The sequence below is a fragment of the Heptranchias perlo genome, chromosome 30, assembly GCF_035084215.1.
Source record: "Heptranchias perlo isolate sHepPer1 chromosome 30, sHepPer1.hap1, whole genome shotgun sequence".
Lineage (NCBI taxonomy): Eukaryota > Metazoa > Chordata > Chondrichthyes > Hexanchiformes > Hexanchidae > Heptranchias > Heptranchias perlo.
The window spans coordinates 14,966,870-14,984,605 of NC_090354.1; the positions used below are offsets into that span (position 1 = coordinate 14,966,870).

The 17,736-nt window shown below is 41.0% G+C and overlaps 1 protein-coding gene across 1 annotated transcript in view; it reads right to left on the minus strand.

Annotated features, from left to right (window-relative positions):
* The window catches only part of mpp2b (MAGUK p55 scaffold protein 2b), a 274,695-nt gene that overhangs the window by 28,501 nt on the left and 228,458 nt on the right, over nt 1-17,736 (minus strand). The window contains exon 7 of the mRNA XM_067968959.1: nt 2,635-2,766. Coding sequence (XP_067825060.1) covers nt 2,635-2,766 — 132 coding nt within the window. The remainder of the gene's footprint in view (nt 1-2,634; nt 2,767-17,736) is intronic.

Below are 17,736 nucleotides of genomic sequence, written 5' to 3' on the forward strand. Positions count from 1 at the left end.
GAAGAGAGGAACCGGGAATGAAAAAGACTGAACAAGGGAAATAGTAACAGTGTTTAGTCAAATATCTCTTTAAAGTGAGATAATGATGAATAAAATGCTGGGTTTAAAGATAAAGCATTGAGTTTAAGTCCAAAGCGAGGAATATTAACTCTCCATAATGCATGGCAGACCACAATAAGGATAATGATTCAATTCTGATCCCTGTACCTTTTGAAAGGGCTTTAATGCTTCAAGAAGGATACAGGGAAGAGCAACTCGGATGATTGGTGAATTTAGACCATTTTGTTGTGTAGGTAATTTGAGGGTTCAGATTCTGCTTCTTAGGAAAAGAATACTGCAGGGAGACATGGCACAAGAAGTTAAAACAAGGAAGGAAATGGATGAAAGGAAGATAAAAGGAAGTGTTTTTATACAAAATCAGGGGTGCACAAAGAGGGGATAAGCACCAAATATGGACATCATGAGATGGTGAAGCATTCTCATTGAGGTTTGACCAAATACAAAATGAAGGTTCAGATACTAAATAGGGAAACAATTTGCAAAATCACAAGTTTTTTTGACTCAGAAGTAAACAGCAGGATACAGAGATATTGATCTAGACTGGGATAAGGAAAATAGTCAGGGTTTTACTTAAATTTAAAATAACTTTAATTATTTTACCAGGAATGTCTGGGGTACACATGAAGAGTACAAGTGGAGTACAAGCTCGATCTGGAAATCTGAATTATAATGGAGTGAGCTAAATGGTCCTTCTTCATTCCTCGTCATATTTCATAGCTTTTCATGATAACACTTTTAATATTGCAAAATGCTAACTCCTGCTGGTGCCTCGCCACTGTCTGAAGATCCCGAATGATTTGTTTGATGTTTCAAATAAATCAAACGCCAACAGCTGTAATTCAGTAATGAAAGGTCCCTACACAGCCATTACTTCACATCTGATCATCTCTGTTCATGGTGAGATTTATGCATTAATGGCTCCAATGCATTTGACTCATTTATCAACAACTACACATTAACCAACTAGGAAAAGCCAAACAGCATCATACACTGTATATCATCAAGAATGTCACTGAATGTAGGGATTATGTCCTCTCCCTCTCCTGCAGGCCAGGCCAATTGACAGATGTCTTCTGTAGTGGGACTGCTAAACAACAGATTGAACTAACAAAACTGATGATCATTTTTTGGACCATCCAGTCTACAGGAGGGTCATGTGTCTATCAAACTAAATTTTCCAAGGTGCACAACACAAAAAATAAAAGTTTGTTAATATATATTACTTAGTACCATTAATTAATCTCACACTCACCTCTTGTCCTAAATTATAAGGGTCAGGCTTGGCTCAGTTGGTTGCCTCCGAGTCAGAAGGTCGTGGGGTCAAGCCCAACTCCAGAGACGTGTGCACATAATCTATGCTGACTGAGGGAATGCTGCACTATAAAAGGTGCTGCCTTTCAGGTGAAACATTAAACCAAGGCCCCATCTGCCCTCTCAGGGGGACATAAAAATTCCATGGCACTATTCAAAGAACAGGGAGCTCTCCCAGTGTCCTGGCCAACATTGATTTCTCAACCATCACTAAAATTGTTGTTTGTGCACAAATTGGCTGTCGTGTTTTCATAGGTTACAATAGTGATTAAACTTCAAAAGTATTTCTGTGGCTGTGAAGCATTTTGCACTTAGTGCCATTAATTGTCCTGAGGCCATGTCAAGCACAATAGCAATGCAGGTTCTTCCTTATATTATACATTTGAATAAAGTCGCTCTTGCAGGTGCAATGATGTTGAAACTTGACAGTGCATGAAATGGTGGACCTTTTCATTCCTACTCCTCAAGTGCTTGCTGCTAACCCCAGTTATAATCCCATGTTTTATTCTGTATTGGGTACAAAGGTATTTCCCCTACCTTGTGTCCTAGTGCTCCAGACTGGGAGTACATCAAATGCAACATCTACTAAAGACCTTTTTAATCAGTGATTCGATGGCTCATCAGGTAGCAGGACACACTGCAGACACAACAACCTGCATTTATATAACGCTTATTGGAAAAAACATGCCAAGTGCTCCATTGATAGGTAGTAAGTTGGCTTTCTGGGCATGCGCAACTCATTTCTGCCAGTGTGATGGCACAAATCAGCATGACCATTGATGAAAGGAGAATCTCAACAACTTGTTTGAAAAAATAAAAATTTGTAGCCAAAGCATTGGACTCTGTTTTCCAGCAAAAATACTTGACTTGCTGAGGGAAGTTGCACTGTCACCTGCTGGGCATTGCTTTTAATGTCGAGCAGTCATGCGGCTCCACTTGAACACTGGCAGGCTGGTGTTTTGATACTGCGTGCGTGCAACAGAAAGGGTGTGAAACTGGAGTTGATTTTAACCCTCATGCAGTAATACATTAGGAACTCAGGTCAACAATTCGGTTCCTGAGTGAAAGAACCACTTTTGAGTTGGTGCAACGCAGGAACATGACAGTACAACTGCGCCCTCAATTCGGAACATGAACGGCTCTGAATATAATAAGCATGTAAATCTACATGTAGAATCAAAGCTGTTGTAAAGAAACTCAACCGATAGGGAAGAGTTTGTGCCAGTAACCCAGCAGAGTAGTGAACTCAGTGACTGTGCTTACCTGCCACCAGTTGAGGTCTTCCTGATTCACAATCTGCAATATATCGCCACAGGTAAATTTCAAGCCAGCTTCTTTGCAGGGGATCAGGTTATCATTGACTGGATCATACTCAAAATGGCACTTCACAAACACCTGGAAGTTTTTTTTTAAAATGACACAAAGTTATTTCTACTTCAATAACCTGCTCACCAATGAGTGTGATCAAATTTGTGGCATTACAACAACAATTTATATAGTGCCTTTGATGTAGACAGGAGCATCAGACAAAATCTGACACCAAGCCAAATATTGAGATATTAGGACAGGTAACCAAAAGCTTGGTCAAAGAGGTAAGTTTTAAGGAGGGTCTTAAAAGGAGGAGAGTGAAGTGGAGAAGTGAAGAGATTTAGGGAATTCTAGAGCTTAGGGCCTACACAACTGAAAGCATGGTAGCCAATGGTAGGCCGAAGGAAATCGGGGATACACAAGAGGCCAGAATTGGAAGAACGTGGAGATCTTGGAGGGTTGTAGGGGTGGAGGAGGTTACAGAGATAGAGAGGGGCAAGGCCATGGAGGGACTTGAACACGAGGATGAGAATTTTAAAATTGAGGCGTTGCTGGACCGGGAGCCAATGTAGATCAGTGAGCACAGGGGTGATAGCTGAATGGGACATGGTGTGAGTAGGATACAGGCAGCAGATTTTTGGATGAGCTTATGTTTATGGAGGTGGAAGATGGGAGGCCAGCCAGTAGAGCATTGGAATAGCCAAGTCTGGAGGTAACAAAAATGATGAAGGTTTTAGCAGCAGATGGGCTGAGGCAGGGGCAGAGACAGGCGATGTTATAGAGGTGGAAGTAGGCAAGCTTTGAGATGGAGAGGAAATGGGGTCGGAGGCTCAGCTCACGGTCAAATAGGACAGGTTGCAAACAGTCTGGTTAAGCCTCGGACAGTGACCAGGAAGGGGTATGGAATCTGTGGCTAGGGAATGGAGTTTGTGGGGGGGATGGAGACAACGGCCTTGATCTTCCCAATATTTAATTGGAGAAAGTTTGTGCTCATCCAATACAACATAATCGGACAAGTAGCATGACACATCAGAGGCAGTGGAGGGATCGAGAGAGGTGGTGGTGAGGTAGAGCTGGGAGTCATCAGCATACATGTGGATCCTGACATTGTGTTTTTGGATGATGTCGCTGATGAGCAGCATGTAGATGAGAAATAGATGTGGGCCAAGGATAAATCATTGGGGGGATTTAAGAGGTAACGGTGCGGGGCGGGAAGAGAACACATTGCAGGAGATTCTCTGGCCAGGCAAGTTCACCACAGGCTGTGTGTGTGTGTGTGTGTGTGTGTGTGTGTTGTTTGTGTGCATCCATTTGCACTAAAGCAAAAATCACTACACAGATTAGAGACAGTTCATTAATAAGGATGGCAAAGTATCATTGAAAAATCCAAAAATTATTTTGAAAAAATCATCACCTTATATTAATTACAATACTACACAATATAGTAATCTCAGAATGTTCAAGGTTAAATAAAAGTTAATGGAATTACCAGATAGTATTTATATCGACATATTGTGAAACAATCTTGAAATATATAATTAATACCAGGATCCCACTTCACAAATCAGCATAATCCAGTTTTACCTTAGCCTTTTCTTGAAAAAGAAAACATTTAAGTCTCGTAAATCTACATATAGAATCAATGCTGTTCCAGAGAAATTCATTTAAATATTAGGACTTGAATTTCACACAGAGATCATGATACTGCTTTAACTAGTAACTATTTTCTTTGTGTGGTCGAGATCTTTCCAACACAAATCACTGACCAGCCACGGGTGTGGCTATGGCTACAATGTTTGCACCACATGCACTGATTTAAACAAACGCCTTATATACATAATACAGGCAAATATACTTCACAAATGTATATTTACTTAACAAACATCTACCATCATTCAGTAATCAAGGAAGTAAAGTGCTCACAATGACCAAAAAACACTCTGCTTTTTGTCTGACCATTTTGCCAATAAACAGATAAAAAGGTTAAAACGCACAAGCATACACCGTGCAAATATGAGCACTGCAATCATAGTATAACATACTGAGGATGTCAGAACATATTAAACAGGGGGAAGGACTTCAAATGTAATTTAAATATAATAATTATATCTCTCACTGCCTCCGCTTTTCCCAGGATTCCTAGTTAATGGCTACCAATATGTTGTGAGAACAGATGCATTCAGCTGATGCCTCTCTTTGGTTCTCTCAGCTAAACATCTGTGAGAGGAACAATGAAGCTCAGAACTCCTTAAATTTGTAACTACCCACCAAGAGCTGCAATTTGCAAGAAAACCCATTTCAGATAAACACTACTAAAATTTGCCTGACCTGTTAGAAAACTATTTTTAATCTTTTGGTCTGAAGTTATTCAGATGAGCCCTTGTCCATGTTGTCAGTAACTGACACAGCCTATTTACAGAGTGACCACCAGGTGGTGGTATAGTGTATTTTGAGCTTGATGTGATCAGGGGTTTGTTTCTAATTAGCATTTGTCCACCAGCCTGCAGTTATTGGATGCACTTAATCCGAGAATTAAAATTAAAAGCTCTCTTACAATCAGTAGCAATGAGCTATTAATTAATGCACTTACCTATAAAATGCACTAGAAGTAAATGAACATGGAAAATAATTACTGTGGCACAATACAAAATATTGTGCAGCATTTTACTTCCATACAAAATCATAATGGACTCCTTTTATAATTAAATCTTGTTGTGAAAAACTGATACTACATCACAGCCAAATGATTGATTGCACATGAAGGAAAACACAGCAAAAAGAGGCTGCAGCACTGGAGTAAAATTTACACAACTGGTGAATCTGTGATTCAAAGCTGCTTAAAGCTGCAAAATTTCTTTAATTTAGTTCAAAAGCATTTCCAAAAATAGCACTAACCTGAAAAAGTGTAATTAATGAAGTATAAGAGACTTCTATGGCTGGAGAATGAAAGGGAAGTTAAAATAATGTAATTCATTGGTGCTGTCAGTTGTGTAAAGGTATTTATCATCAACTCGAGGCACACAGGTCTTGTACAGTCGATTGCACTAACAAGTATAAAATTACATGTCTCCGTTTAGCTGCTGACAGTGTACACCCATTTTCTCATAGGTCTTCTGAACAGCTGCCAGATTAAGGACCACATACTCTGGCCACCTAAATGCACTGATTTTATTCAGTTTCATTGTGCCTGTATCATGATGCAAAATAACACCTTGAGGTGACTATTGTCATGTGGGACCTGCTCAGGTAAATGTCTTCAGATTGGATGTGGCAGGTATGCAGAACAAATAGGTGGAGGTAACATTCTGTGAAGATACAAATCACGCAGTGCCTCAATGCACGAAGACCAAGTTTCCATTTTCCAAAATGGTCCGCACTATGCTTGCACGAAAGTGGAAGCACAGAACAATATGAACACTAGATAACGGCGCATAGAAGCTTGATCTTGGCATAACTCTCCCAAAAGTTGGAATTCAATACAAAAAATGTATATTTGTTCATTGTCCCAGGGATGCAAGCCCTCCACTGGAACATGGCAACATAGGAAAAGAAGTAGGCCATTCAGCCCCTGGAGCCTGTTTTGAAATTCAATTAGATCATAGCTGATCTGTATCTCATCTGTATTTATATGTATATTTGTTCACTGTCCCATGGATGCAAGCTCTCAGCTCTCCACTGTCCCAGGTATCTGCCATTTTCATGCACTGGGTCCTCTGCACATCATTCACAATCTTGACCCCAAGGAGACTAATTCCATTTGAGTTGGTTGACACACGCCTGAGTTCCTCCCTGGTCCTAGATTATTTCTAGTTTTTTTTGTTATATTTGCAGATTCCTCTGCGGAACCCGATAAATTTCAATGTTGTGTAAAGCTGGAGCAATGTATCCAGTGGGATCCATTAAACGTGCTAGCCCTACAGCACTCCAATCTTTGTGGAATTCAGTGTATGTTTATCCCCCACAAATCTCTGTTCTGTATTAGTGACGCAGCACAATCTCTGACTTCAAATTTTGTCTTTAATTCACTTTCACGTCAATTTTAAAATAATTTTCAGCAAATGCTAAAATGATATATCAGCACATTCCTTTGTTTATAATCCTGATACTTCAACACTGCAATATTCATTAACTGCGAGACTTTATCCAGTATAAATTCCATGTTTCTGGCAGGCAGTAATTGCCCCATTTTAAACAGGCAGTAACTGCCCCATTATGGTTATACATTAGTTATCCCATTACCATTTTCTTTCTATCTAATTCCTTTAGTTATACATTCAAGATAAGTATGTTGCAAATTAGCTTTATACTCACAATCATTTTGTTTTCATTTAATCCAGCCAAAAACAGTTAGAGAAAGAAAAAGTTATGCAATCTCAGCTCTAATTTGGTTGATGACAAAACTCGTGGGTTTTATGAAACCAAAACAGAAAAAAATGGAAATACACTGATCGATCAGCATATTCTTGCCAGGAGTTGACTACTTCATGAAGTCAACAACAGAATAAAGTGGATGCAGGACCAGCCTAGGCAATGACTATATGTATACAGATTTGGACTTTGCTGACAACATAGCAACCTTGGCTGAAACTTTAGACACTCTCGCCAAAGCCCGATGAATTCTTGACCAAGAGGCATCAAGCCTTGGTCTTCAGATCAGCTGGAACAAGACAAAAGTGCAATTGCTAGGATGCGATATCATTCCAGATATCTTCATAATAGACAACGATCCATCCAAGACAAATTACTTGCTTAGGTACCATGACTTCCTCCTGTTTTCCTGATTGCCACTGGCAGATTGCACTTTTGAGCTTCGCAATTAACTCTCTATCCAATATATGAAGATCAAACACAAGTGACCACCTCAAAGTGTAGCTCTACGATGCATTAGTAGTATCCATATGGCTCAGAAACTTGGATACACACAAAATTAATGAATAGGCAAATTGATGGTTTCGATCTAGATCGCTTCGCGAATACTAACGATTAAGCCTCAGGACAAATCTTAAATGAAACTGTACACAACCTGATGAATCAGTCACCATGTCCCGGTTGGTTGAACATTACTAACTCCACTGGTATGGACACCTTCTGTGCCACCCCAAGAATGACCCCACCAGAGTGTTCACCACCAACATGGAAGAGGCCTCAAGGCAGATCCAGAACAAGATGGGATGACAACATCAAAATGTTCCTTAATAGCATGGATCTTTCTGCCGATGAGGTACAAGTGAGAGCCCTGAACCGTTAAGGCTGGAAGAGGCTGGTAGCGGAAACATCCTCTTATGGCTTAGCCTCTAGATAATGACAGCCCAATGTAAAGTGTACCATTTTGATCTTACATTATTAAGTGATACACGTGGAGTTGATACTCACTTCACTAGGGATGCAAATCCCAAACCAATTTTTGGGAAGACATTCTATTAATTAAAACAGAATTATGCTCAGCTTTACATGTAGGTGCAGCTGAACATTTATAGGACTGCACACTGCTAGATAGAGGCCTAGAAATTTGTTGGTGCCACTAGGGCAGTAACTTAATCATTTAATGATAATAGATGTAATAACTTGGATAGCCATGTGGTGAAGGATAAAATACTAGAGCCTGGTCTTCAGTTGCTTCCAAGCCTTTATTCACTGAGATCCACATTACCCACTTCACACCCTGGATAAGCTCTCAATAGGATTTAATTAAAGTCATTCATTATAGAGAAAAAGATGCATTTCCCATTATTTGTTAATTTTACCCCATCTATTGGCGTTTGTTAGTTCACGGTCTTCTTTAGAGCAACGTCAACAGAGCTGAATTAATACAATGAAAACCAGAGATAGAATGAAAGCTTAGATCTAAAATGCAATTTTAAGGTTGGTTACTTGGCTGAAGTAAATCCTAACCACAACAGAGAGGCACTGAGGGCAATCCACAGAATGTCTTGCTTAGGCTTGACTTGATTTTGTTGAGTACAAAGATTTCATTTAGCAACTGGTAGGCTCACTGCCATATCTAAAGTTCAACTTGACTTCAGATAGTTGCATCACACTTTAGATGCACAAGATTTGTTGGTGCACCATTCTCATTTTTTTTTGATTGAAAAGTGAATTCCCACATGAGACTTTTCTATTCAGTTATACAGCCCAAACTTTCTCTCCTCAAAATGCTTCTGTCTAATCACATTGCTTCAAAAAATATCCTCCAGCATAGTGCCACTATGAGATTTCCTCACCCACCACGTACACCACTACCATCAAACATAATAAACATATTAACAATTCAACAATTTTGAAAATAAAAATCGCACACTTATCTGTCTCATCTTCCAACAATTACTCCAACAATTTCCCCGTCTACACCTCCACCCTCAAACAATGTGAACTTTCCACAGATCTTGGGTATCTCCTCCTCGAATACTTCACTGCTCAGGTCACCCCCCAGCTGAGGGTTAACATTAAAAACATTTACGTGCTTGCACAACTTGATTTTACCTCTGGATTCCTGCACTGACTCCAGACTCTCGACTTAATTCTGACCTCCCTTTTCACCTCCATGCAGGATCTGGACTGATTTAATCCCTTTGCTCTACACATCCCCAGTCAGGACCTAAATTTTGTCCTGCCCTCCCTCAATGCTGCCAACCTCAAACAGCAATCAGAGTTCAAAGGTAGAGGAGCATGGTATCTCCCATACACACGATGGATCATAGAACCATTGGCTCCTGGCTCAAGTTTCAGTTCATTGATAAGCTGCTCAGAGGGATGCGAGAAGGGTTTTACCAAAGGATGCAGCTCCAGTCCAGGTCTGGGCCTTTGATGAAGAGCAGCGTCACACAGGAGAAGCCCAACACAAATTCTCACAGCCAATGAAATACTTTTGAAGTGCATATAACAGAGATATTATCAACAAAGTGTGACAGGAAGCAGCATTACAAGAAGTAAGTGCAACATTGACAAGAAGTGCACACTATATAGAAGATTTTTTATATATATGCATAGAAAGATAATTATAGTTAAAATGTATAAACTAAATGCTTGTGCTGCATATTAGATAAATTTAAAATGCTACAACTCCTAAATAAAATATACTTTACTGCATGCAGTATAATATTATGTAGAGAAGTAATTCTAGTAAAAATGGAAAATCTAAATATGCTATGTTTTTATTCTATTCTGTAGTTTAAATCTAGATCTATTTTATTAAGTGTTGGTCTCCAGTGACAACCTTCCCTCCTTCACAGGACCTCCACCTCCCCATTGCTATAAATGGCCCTGTTTGTTAACTCTCTCTCTCCCCCTTTCAGTCCATCCAAGACGACACAAGGAATGAGAGACCTACCGAAAGAGGCAGAGAGGAGTGAGAAGAAGAGTTAGTGATACACAGAGTGGAAATTGAGAGAGAAAAAGTAAAGAGAAAGATTACACACGCATTAAGTGGACTGATGGGGGCAGCCAACTCTAGAGGGAGACAAGGCAGAAATATCTGTTGATGCTATCATGGTTGTTTGTATTTCAACATGTTGGGCAGAATACGAAGGAAAATAATCCATTGAATTTAGTCCTTAGCAGTGACCAGAGGATGGTATCTTAATTTTATGTGTCGGCACATCCGGACAACAGTGACCATTGCATCATCAGATTTCAGTTGGTTAGTTGCTGCAGATAATTGAATATTAGTACCAGATTTTAGGAGGGCTCATTTTTCAAGTTTTAGGACAGGCAATTGGAGGTATTCTGTTAGGCAGAAATAAAAATGATACACAAGGAAATGGAATTAATTTAAATCAATCCTTTAACAATTATACATTTTGTGCTTTTTTTTTGTGTGTTGGCATTTTTCACAGCAGTATAATGGGCTGGATTTTGCTAACAGCGCTCAGTATTATTTATGTACAAATCCAACAGCAACTTCAGATGACCGTACAGGCACGGTTAAACACGGAAATACGGAAGTTGCTGTCCAAGATGCCCTGCTCCTCCAAAAACTGCATAAAAATGGCATCTCACCATCTAACTCACCATTCAAATATGTTGAACGGCGTGAAGTTCCTGTACTAACCTCACAGATACAGACTAAACTCACCAAAAAAAGTTAGGGCTTGTCCATTCCAGTCAAAGTACCATTTTAATGGCATGGTAAGTCTTAAATACTGCCAAACAAACTCTCTGGCACTGAAAATTAACTTATACAAGTATGGAGTCTCACTCCTTCAGCTTTTAATACATTTTTAAAAAAATCTCCTACAATAATTGGCATTGTTTTTCACTTTTTCTTTCTGTCTCTTTTATCTCACTCTTAATCCAATCTTTCCCTCTTTATTTCGTTTTCTGCACCTGATTTGACTTTGAATTCACTATTCTAACTTACACTTCCTGGTTCAGATTCTGCGCTGCTCATTAACGATTCTTCAACCTGATTGATTAAGGAGATACACAGTTGCTCGCCCTGTTCACACAAGTCCCAGATGACCTATAGAGGGCGCTGCACTCCTCGAATGTTTGGCTGACAGCAACTTGCCGTGCGAAACCCCATAGAAAGTCTGTGGACAAGTGCGTGTCTATCGAACGGCACCGCCCAGAGCAAAATCCAGCCCAATGTGTTCAGATTTTGTGTTTTACCATTGTTTGTTTTGCTGTGATTTGTGGTTTAAGTAAAAAAAATCTGCCCAGTTTGCATGCCTCAACTTCATTTTGATAGCTGAAAAGCAGCAACAGTCTGGTTTGTGGTCCTTTTACCTTTTTGAAAAATCTTCTGCTTTCAATATATCCAGTTCACCTGTTTTGTGTTAGCGTAGACGCAATGTAGACTCCTTTTCTGTTATGGTGTGAAATGATTCTGCGCCCCCATTTCACTCATGGTCCAAAATGGTAATCCATTCAAGGTGTTTCTTTCCCCAGTGGCCTAAGGAGCTATTTATGAATAGTGTCCACAGGCTGGGTCTAAGCGTTCAAAGCATCTGTTTTGCTCGTGGTCTCAGGCCTGTTTATGTCCAGAGAAACTCTCCCTGCTGATTCTGCACATTCTGGTAATGTTAATTTTAGTTTTCAGATTTTGTCTAAATCCAATGCCAAACCAATCTGAATGCCTACCATTACAACAGTGACTGCACTTTAAAAGTACTTTATTGGGTGTAAAGCACTTTGGGGCATCCTGAGTATGTGAAAGGTGCTATATAAATGCAAATCTTTCTTTTACCACTAGGCGCCTTCAATAAAGTGGCGTCCCAGTTTATGAACACAGCAACTAAAATCATGTGGTACTGAAGCTTAGATCGACTTATAAGTAAAGGATAGTTGTTATTTTAGATAAAAATAAACAATTATTCCACAGCCCACCTAATAAAACCAAGTAAATTAAGCATGCAGATTGCAGCTACAAGTGAACCAACACATTCTCTGCCTTTCGTTTACAAATTAAAATTCCATGATTAATCACTGTGACAAGACAAACTTGCAGCCTTTGCTTGTGCATGAATCAATTAGCACCTTTTCAGGGTTCCTGTGGTGAAATGAAAGGTCTCTAATTATAAAGAAAAAGTGACATAAATAAGGTTCTAGTTACTCATTTAAAGCCACAGTGTCCCCTTTGTATTGGCTTTTTTAATCCCTAAACTTCTCCTCCTTTAAGACGTTCCTTAAAACTCATTGACCAAGCTTTTGGTCACCTGTCCTAATATCTCTTTCCATGGCTCGGTGTCAAATTTTGTTCGATAATGCTCCTGTGAAACGCCTTGGGACGTTCTACTACGTTAAAGGCGCTATATAAATGCAAGTTGTTGTTCTTGCTTTGCTGCCCAATTTTAAACTTAAGCATCAATTGGATTTTTCACAAATTTGCTATAAACCATTTTGAAATGTCTATTTTTTTTTACATATAAAATTGCAACATAGTGTCTGGAAGCATGTCTCGCTTGTAGGTCTCTCCCACAAGTAAATCAGGAGATATATTAGTTTAGTCCTCATTTATTAGCCTCCATGTGCCACATGCTTAAATGCAGGTTGCTGCTTTTTTTTTTGTTGATGGCAACCTCCTATGTGAGACATCCCAACATTAAATATTCACTGCTCCATATTGATGGTTTCCCATAGCTGGCACTTCAAGCATGAAAGTTTCTCCCCGCTTCCTGTTGTCAGCAGAGGATGTAAGTGACATATCTGTTCTTGTTAGATAGAGCCGAAATTTCAATATTTTCTTCTCATGACACCATTTAGTAATTGGGATTAAAGTTTGTAAACAAAAATACAGACGACCACTGAATGTCTAGTGTCTGTCTTGCATGATCTGAATGCTTGCAAAATGTATTTTGAGTTTTCTTGCAAAGTCTGCCAGGATTGTGTCAAATGTGTGAAACCTGAATGGCACTCAACATTTCTGGATCAAGCTCAGGGGATAGAGAAATCCTGCACTCAAGTCTAAGCAGCTAAATTTGCAGTGAATGGAGATGTTTTCTCAAAGGGCTCTGTAGCTGTAGATGATCAATCACCACACGTTTGTGCAGGAAAAGGCTCAGTCTGCTGTAACTATAACCCATTCATCCAGAATATTACAGAACATTCCTGTTCTGTAATATTTATATTTAAATCATTTGGAGGCACATCATTACAAATCAGTAAATAGGGAGAACAATACATTTCAGATTAGATTGCTGGTGATTTAGGGAATTGTGCATTTGGACTATCGAGTGAACCATGCTCTAGGAAACTTTTTTTTCTATTTCCTGTGCAAACTGCTGCAATCTCATGCAATAGTGATGTTCCTCTCACCGTAATAGGAATAAAAACTTCATGCTCCCTGATGTGAGATTCCCAGATGTAATGATTTTAGCCTGCCTTAGACATGAAGCAGCTAAGCAAACTTCTTGGGTCATAAATACAATACAGTTGCTAATAAATCCAATAAGGAATTCAGGAGAAATTTCTTTACCCAGAGAGTGGTTAGAATGTGGGACTTGCTACTACATGGCATCAGGTCAAACAAGGGCAAGGAAACCTCCTGCTGATTACCACCTACCATCATCCCTCAGATGATGAAACAGTCCTCCTCCATGTTGAGCACCACTTGGAGGAAGCACTGAGGGTTGCAAGGGCACAGAATGTACTCTGGATAGGGGACTTCAATGTCCATCACCAAGAGTGGATCGAGCTGGCCGAGTCCTGAAGGACAAAGCTGCCAGACTGGGCCTGCGGCACGTGGTGAGCGAACCAACATGATGGAAAAACCTACTTGACCTCGTCCTCACCAATCTACCTGTTGTAGATGCATCTGTCCATGACAGTATTGCTGGAGTGACCAACGCACCGTCCTGGTGGAGACGAAGTCCCGTCTTCACACTGAGAACACCATCCAAGGTGCTGTGAGGCACTATCACCGTGCTAAATGGGACAGATTCAGAACAGATCTAGCAGCTCAAAACTGGGCATCCATGAGGCGCTGTGGGCCACCAGCAGCAGCAGAATGGTATTCCAGCACAATCTGTAACCTCTTGGCCCAGCATATTCCTCACTCTACCATTACCAACAAGCCAGGGGATCAACCCTGGTTCAATGAGGAGTGCAGAAGAGCATGCCAGCAGCAGCACCAGGCGTACCTAAAAATGTGATATCAAACTGGTGAAGCTACAACTCAGGACTACATGCATGCTAAATAGCGGAAGCAATATATGCTATAGACAGAGCTAAGCGATTCCACACCCAACGGATCAGATCAAAGCTCTGCAGTCCTGCCACATCCAGTCGTGAATGGTGGTGGACAATTAAACAACTAACGGGAGGAGGCTCTGTAGACATTCCCATCCTCAACGATGGCGGAGTCCAGCACGTGAGTTCAAAAGACAAGGCTGAAGCGTTTGCAATCATCTTCAGCCAGAAGTGCCGAGTGGATGAACCATCTCAGCCTCCTCCGGATATCCCCATCATCACAGAAGCCAGTCTTCAGCCAATTCGATTCACTCCACGTGATATCAAGAAACGGCTGAGTGCACTGAATACAGCAAAGGCTATGGGCCCCGACAACATCCCGGCAGTAGTGCTGAAGACTTGTGCTCCAGAACTAGCTGCGCCTCTAGTCAAACTGTTCCAGTACAGCTACAACACTGGTATCTACCCGACAATGCGGAAAATTGTCCAGGTATGTCCTTTCCACAAAAAGCAGGACAAATCCAATCCAGCCAATTACCGCCCCATCAGTCTACTCTCAATCATCAGCAAAGTGATGGAAGGTGTCGTCGACAGCACTATCAAGCAGCACTTACTCACCAATAACCCGCTCACTGATGCTCAGTTTGGGTTCTGCCAGGACCACTCGGCTCCAGACCTTGTTACAGCCTTGGTCCAAACATGGACAAAAGAGCTGAATTCCAGAGGTGAGGTGAGAGTGACTGCCCTTGACATCAAGGCAGCATTTGACCGAGTGTGGCACCAAGAAGCCTTAGTAAAATTGAAGTCAATGGGATTCAGGGGGAAATCTCTCCAGTGGCTGGAGTCATACCTAGCACATAGGAAGATGGTAGTGGTTGTTGGAGGCCAATCATCTCAGCCCCAGGACATTGCTGCAGGAGTTCCTCAGGGCAGTGTTCTAGGCCCAAACATCTTCAGCTGCTTCATCAATGACCTTCCCTCCATCATAAGTTCAGAAATGGGGATGTTCGCTGATGATTGCACAGTGTTCAGTTCCATTCGCAACCCCTCAGATAATGAAGCAGCCTGTGCCCGCATGCAGCAAGACCTGGACAACATCCAGGCTTGGGCTGATAAGTGGCAAGTGACATTCGTGCCAGACAAGTGCCAGGCAATGACCATCTCCAACAAGAGAGAGTCTAACCACCTCCCCTTGACATTCAACGGCATTACCGTCGCCAAATCCCCCACCATCAACATCCTGGTGGTCACCACTGACCAGAAACTTAACTGGACCAGTCACATAAATACTGTGGCTACAAGACCAGGTCAGAGGCTGGGTATTCTGCGGTGAGTGACTCACCTCCTGACTCGCCAAAGCCTTTCCACCATCTACAAGGCAGAGGTCAAGGAGTGTGATGGAATACTCTCCACTTGCCTGGATGAGTGCAGCTCCAACAACACTCAAGAAGCTTGACACCATCCAGGACAAAGCAGACCGCTTGATTGGCACCCAATCCATCACCCTAAACATTCACTCCCTTCACCACCGGCGCACCATGACTGCAGTGTGTACCATCCACAGGATGCACTGCAGCAACTCGCCAAGTCTTCTTCAACAGCACCTCCCAAACCCACGACCTCTACCATCTAGAAGGACAAGGGCAGCAGGTAAATGGGAACACCACCACCCGCACGTTCCCCTCCAAGTCACACAACATCCCGACTTGGAAATATATCGTCGTTCCTTCATCGTCGCTGGGTCAAAATCCTGGAGCTCCCTACCTAACAGCACTGTGGGAGAACCTTCACCACATGGACTGCAGCAGTTCAAGAAGGCAGCTCACCACCACCTTCTCAAGGGCAATTAGGGATGGGCAATAAATGCTGGCCTCGCCAGCGACGCCCATATCCCATGAATAAATAAAAACAAATGGAGTAATTGAGGCAAATAGCATAGATGCCTTTAAGGGGAAGCTAGATAAGTACTTGAGGGAGAAAGGACCAGAAGGAGACGGTTAGATGAAATAGGGTGGAAAGAGGCTTGTGTGAAGCACAAACACCGGCATAGACCTGTTGGGCCAAATGGCCTGTTTCTGTGCTGTAAATTCTATGTAATTAATTTCAGTTTTTTTTAAAAAAACAATTTTCTTTCTTCTTCTTCTGAGGCACTGACTTGTGTTGGAGTACAGTTCCATGGCTGCTGGCAACCTCACCCTACTGCTCATTCTCCATATGCCTAGATAATGAATGCTGGCAAACTATTCCAGCATGGGGGCATCATTATTGAAGCTTTTTTTGCAGGGTATTTCTGTAAGTATTTCCTACTTTAGAGATCTGCCATGCCCAATCTTGTCCTCACCTGATATGTACTTTTAAGCAGGGGTCACCGAATAGTTTTGAGAACCTTGGCTGATTCTTCCTCTCCCCAGCCCAGGGTTATGGTGGCTAATTGTACCACCCCCTAATGAAATCAGCTAACTTAGCAGAATCTGGAGTTTAAACCTGGGACCTTTGTATTCCTGATAAGACCTCTTGAATGCTTATAATAATGACTACATTAATTCTATTTACATTGAGAAATTCAGTATTCCATGATAAGCTCAGTAGCTGAAAGATTAAGAAAGATGCTTTTGAGAATGCGCTACTGAGGCAAACAAATCACCTTTAGGCCTGGAGATTGCATTTGATCCAAAAGAAAGCTTTCTCTATGAACCATTTTAGCTCATCTTAAAGCTCCTATGTAAAATTAATTCATGGAATGTCAAGCTTTCTCCCAGGTGACATCAGTCCACAGTACAAAATTCAAAAAAAGTCATTTGAATATAGCCGGTGTAGATAGCTCAAAATAACACTTTGCTGCAGCTCTACTGTTGTTGTAGAGGCACATTGTTGGGTGAGTGCAGGGGAATTCTGTGTTACACAAACCAGTTCTATAAATGACCCGAAGTGCTTGATGTAATTGTAAACATCTCTTCATTACCCCATCATTTCTCAGTCAAATTCATTATAAATGAGACAAATCAGCATTCATCAACCCAACATTTGTAGATTTGAATCCCAATATAGTTCACTATTCAGCTAGGTTATTGGTGGACTGATATTTGACAGGTTTAATAAAGAAATTATTTTCTGTATTTATAGAAAATTTGCACTGTAATAGCCAATTTTTAAAACTATCATTAGAAATATACATGGCACTGTAGTGAACTTTATGGCATTACATCCTCTTGACCACCTAAGATCTCTGGATAAAGTGGGAAATACTTACAGAAATACCCTGCAAAAAAAGCTTCAATAATGATGGTTTTGGAAATCATTCAAAATGGATTCTCAATCAGATGTGAGACATTCATCTGGAGTAAGCCAGCAGGGGAACCTATGCTGATTGGGATGGGAAAGAGGCTAACAATTAGCTTATTTATGTAGTGAACTTAGCTTTCTCCAAAGGGG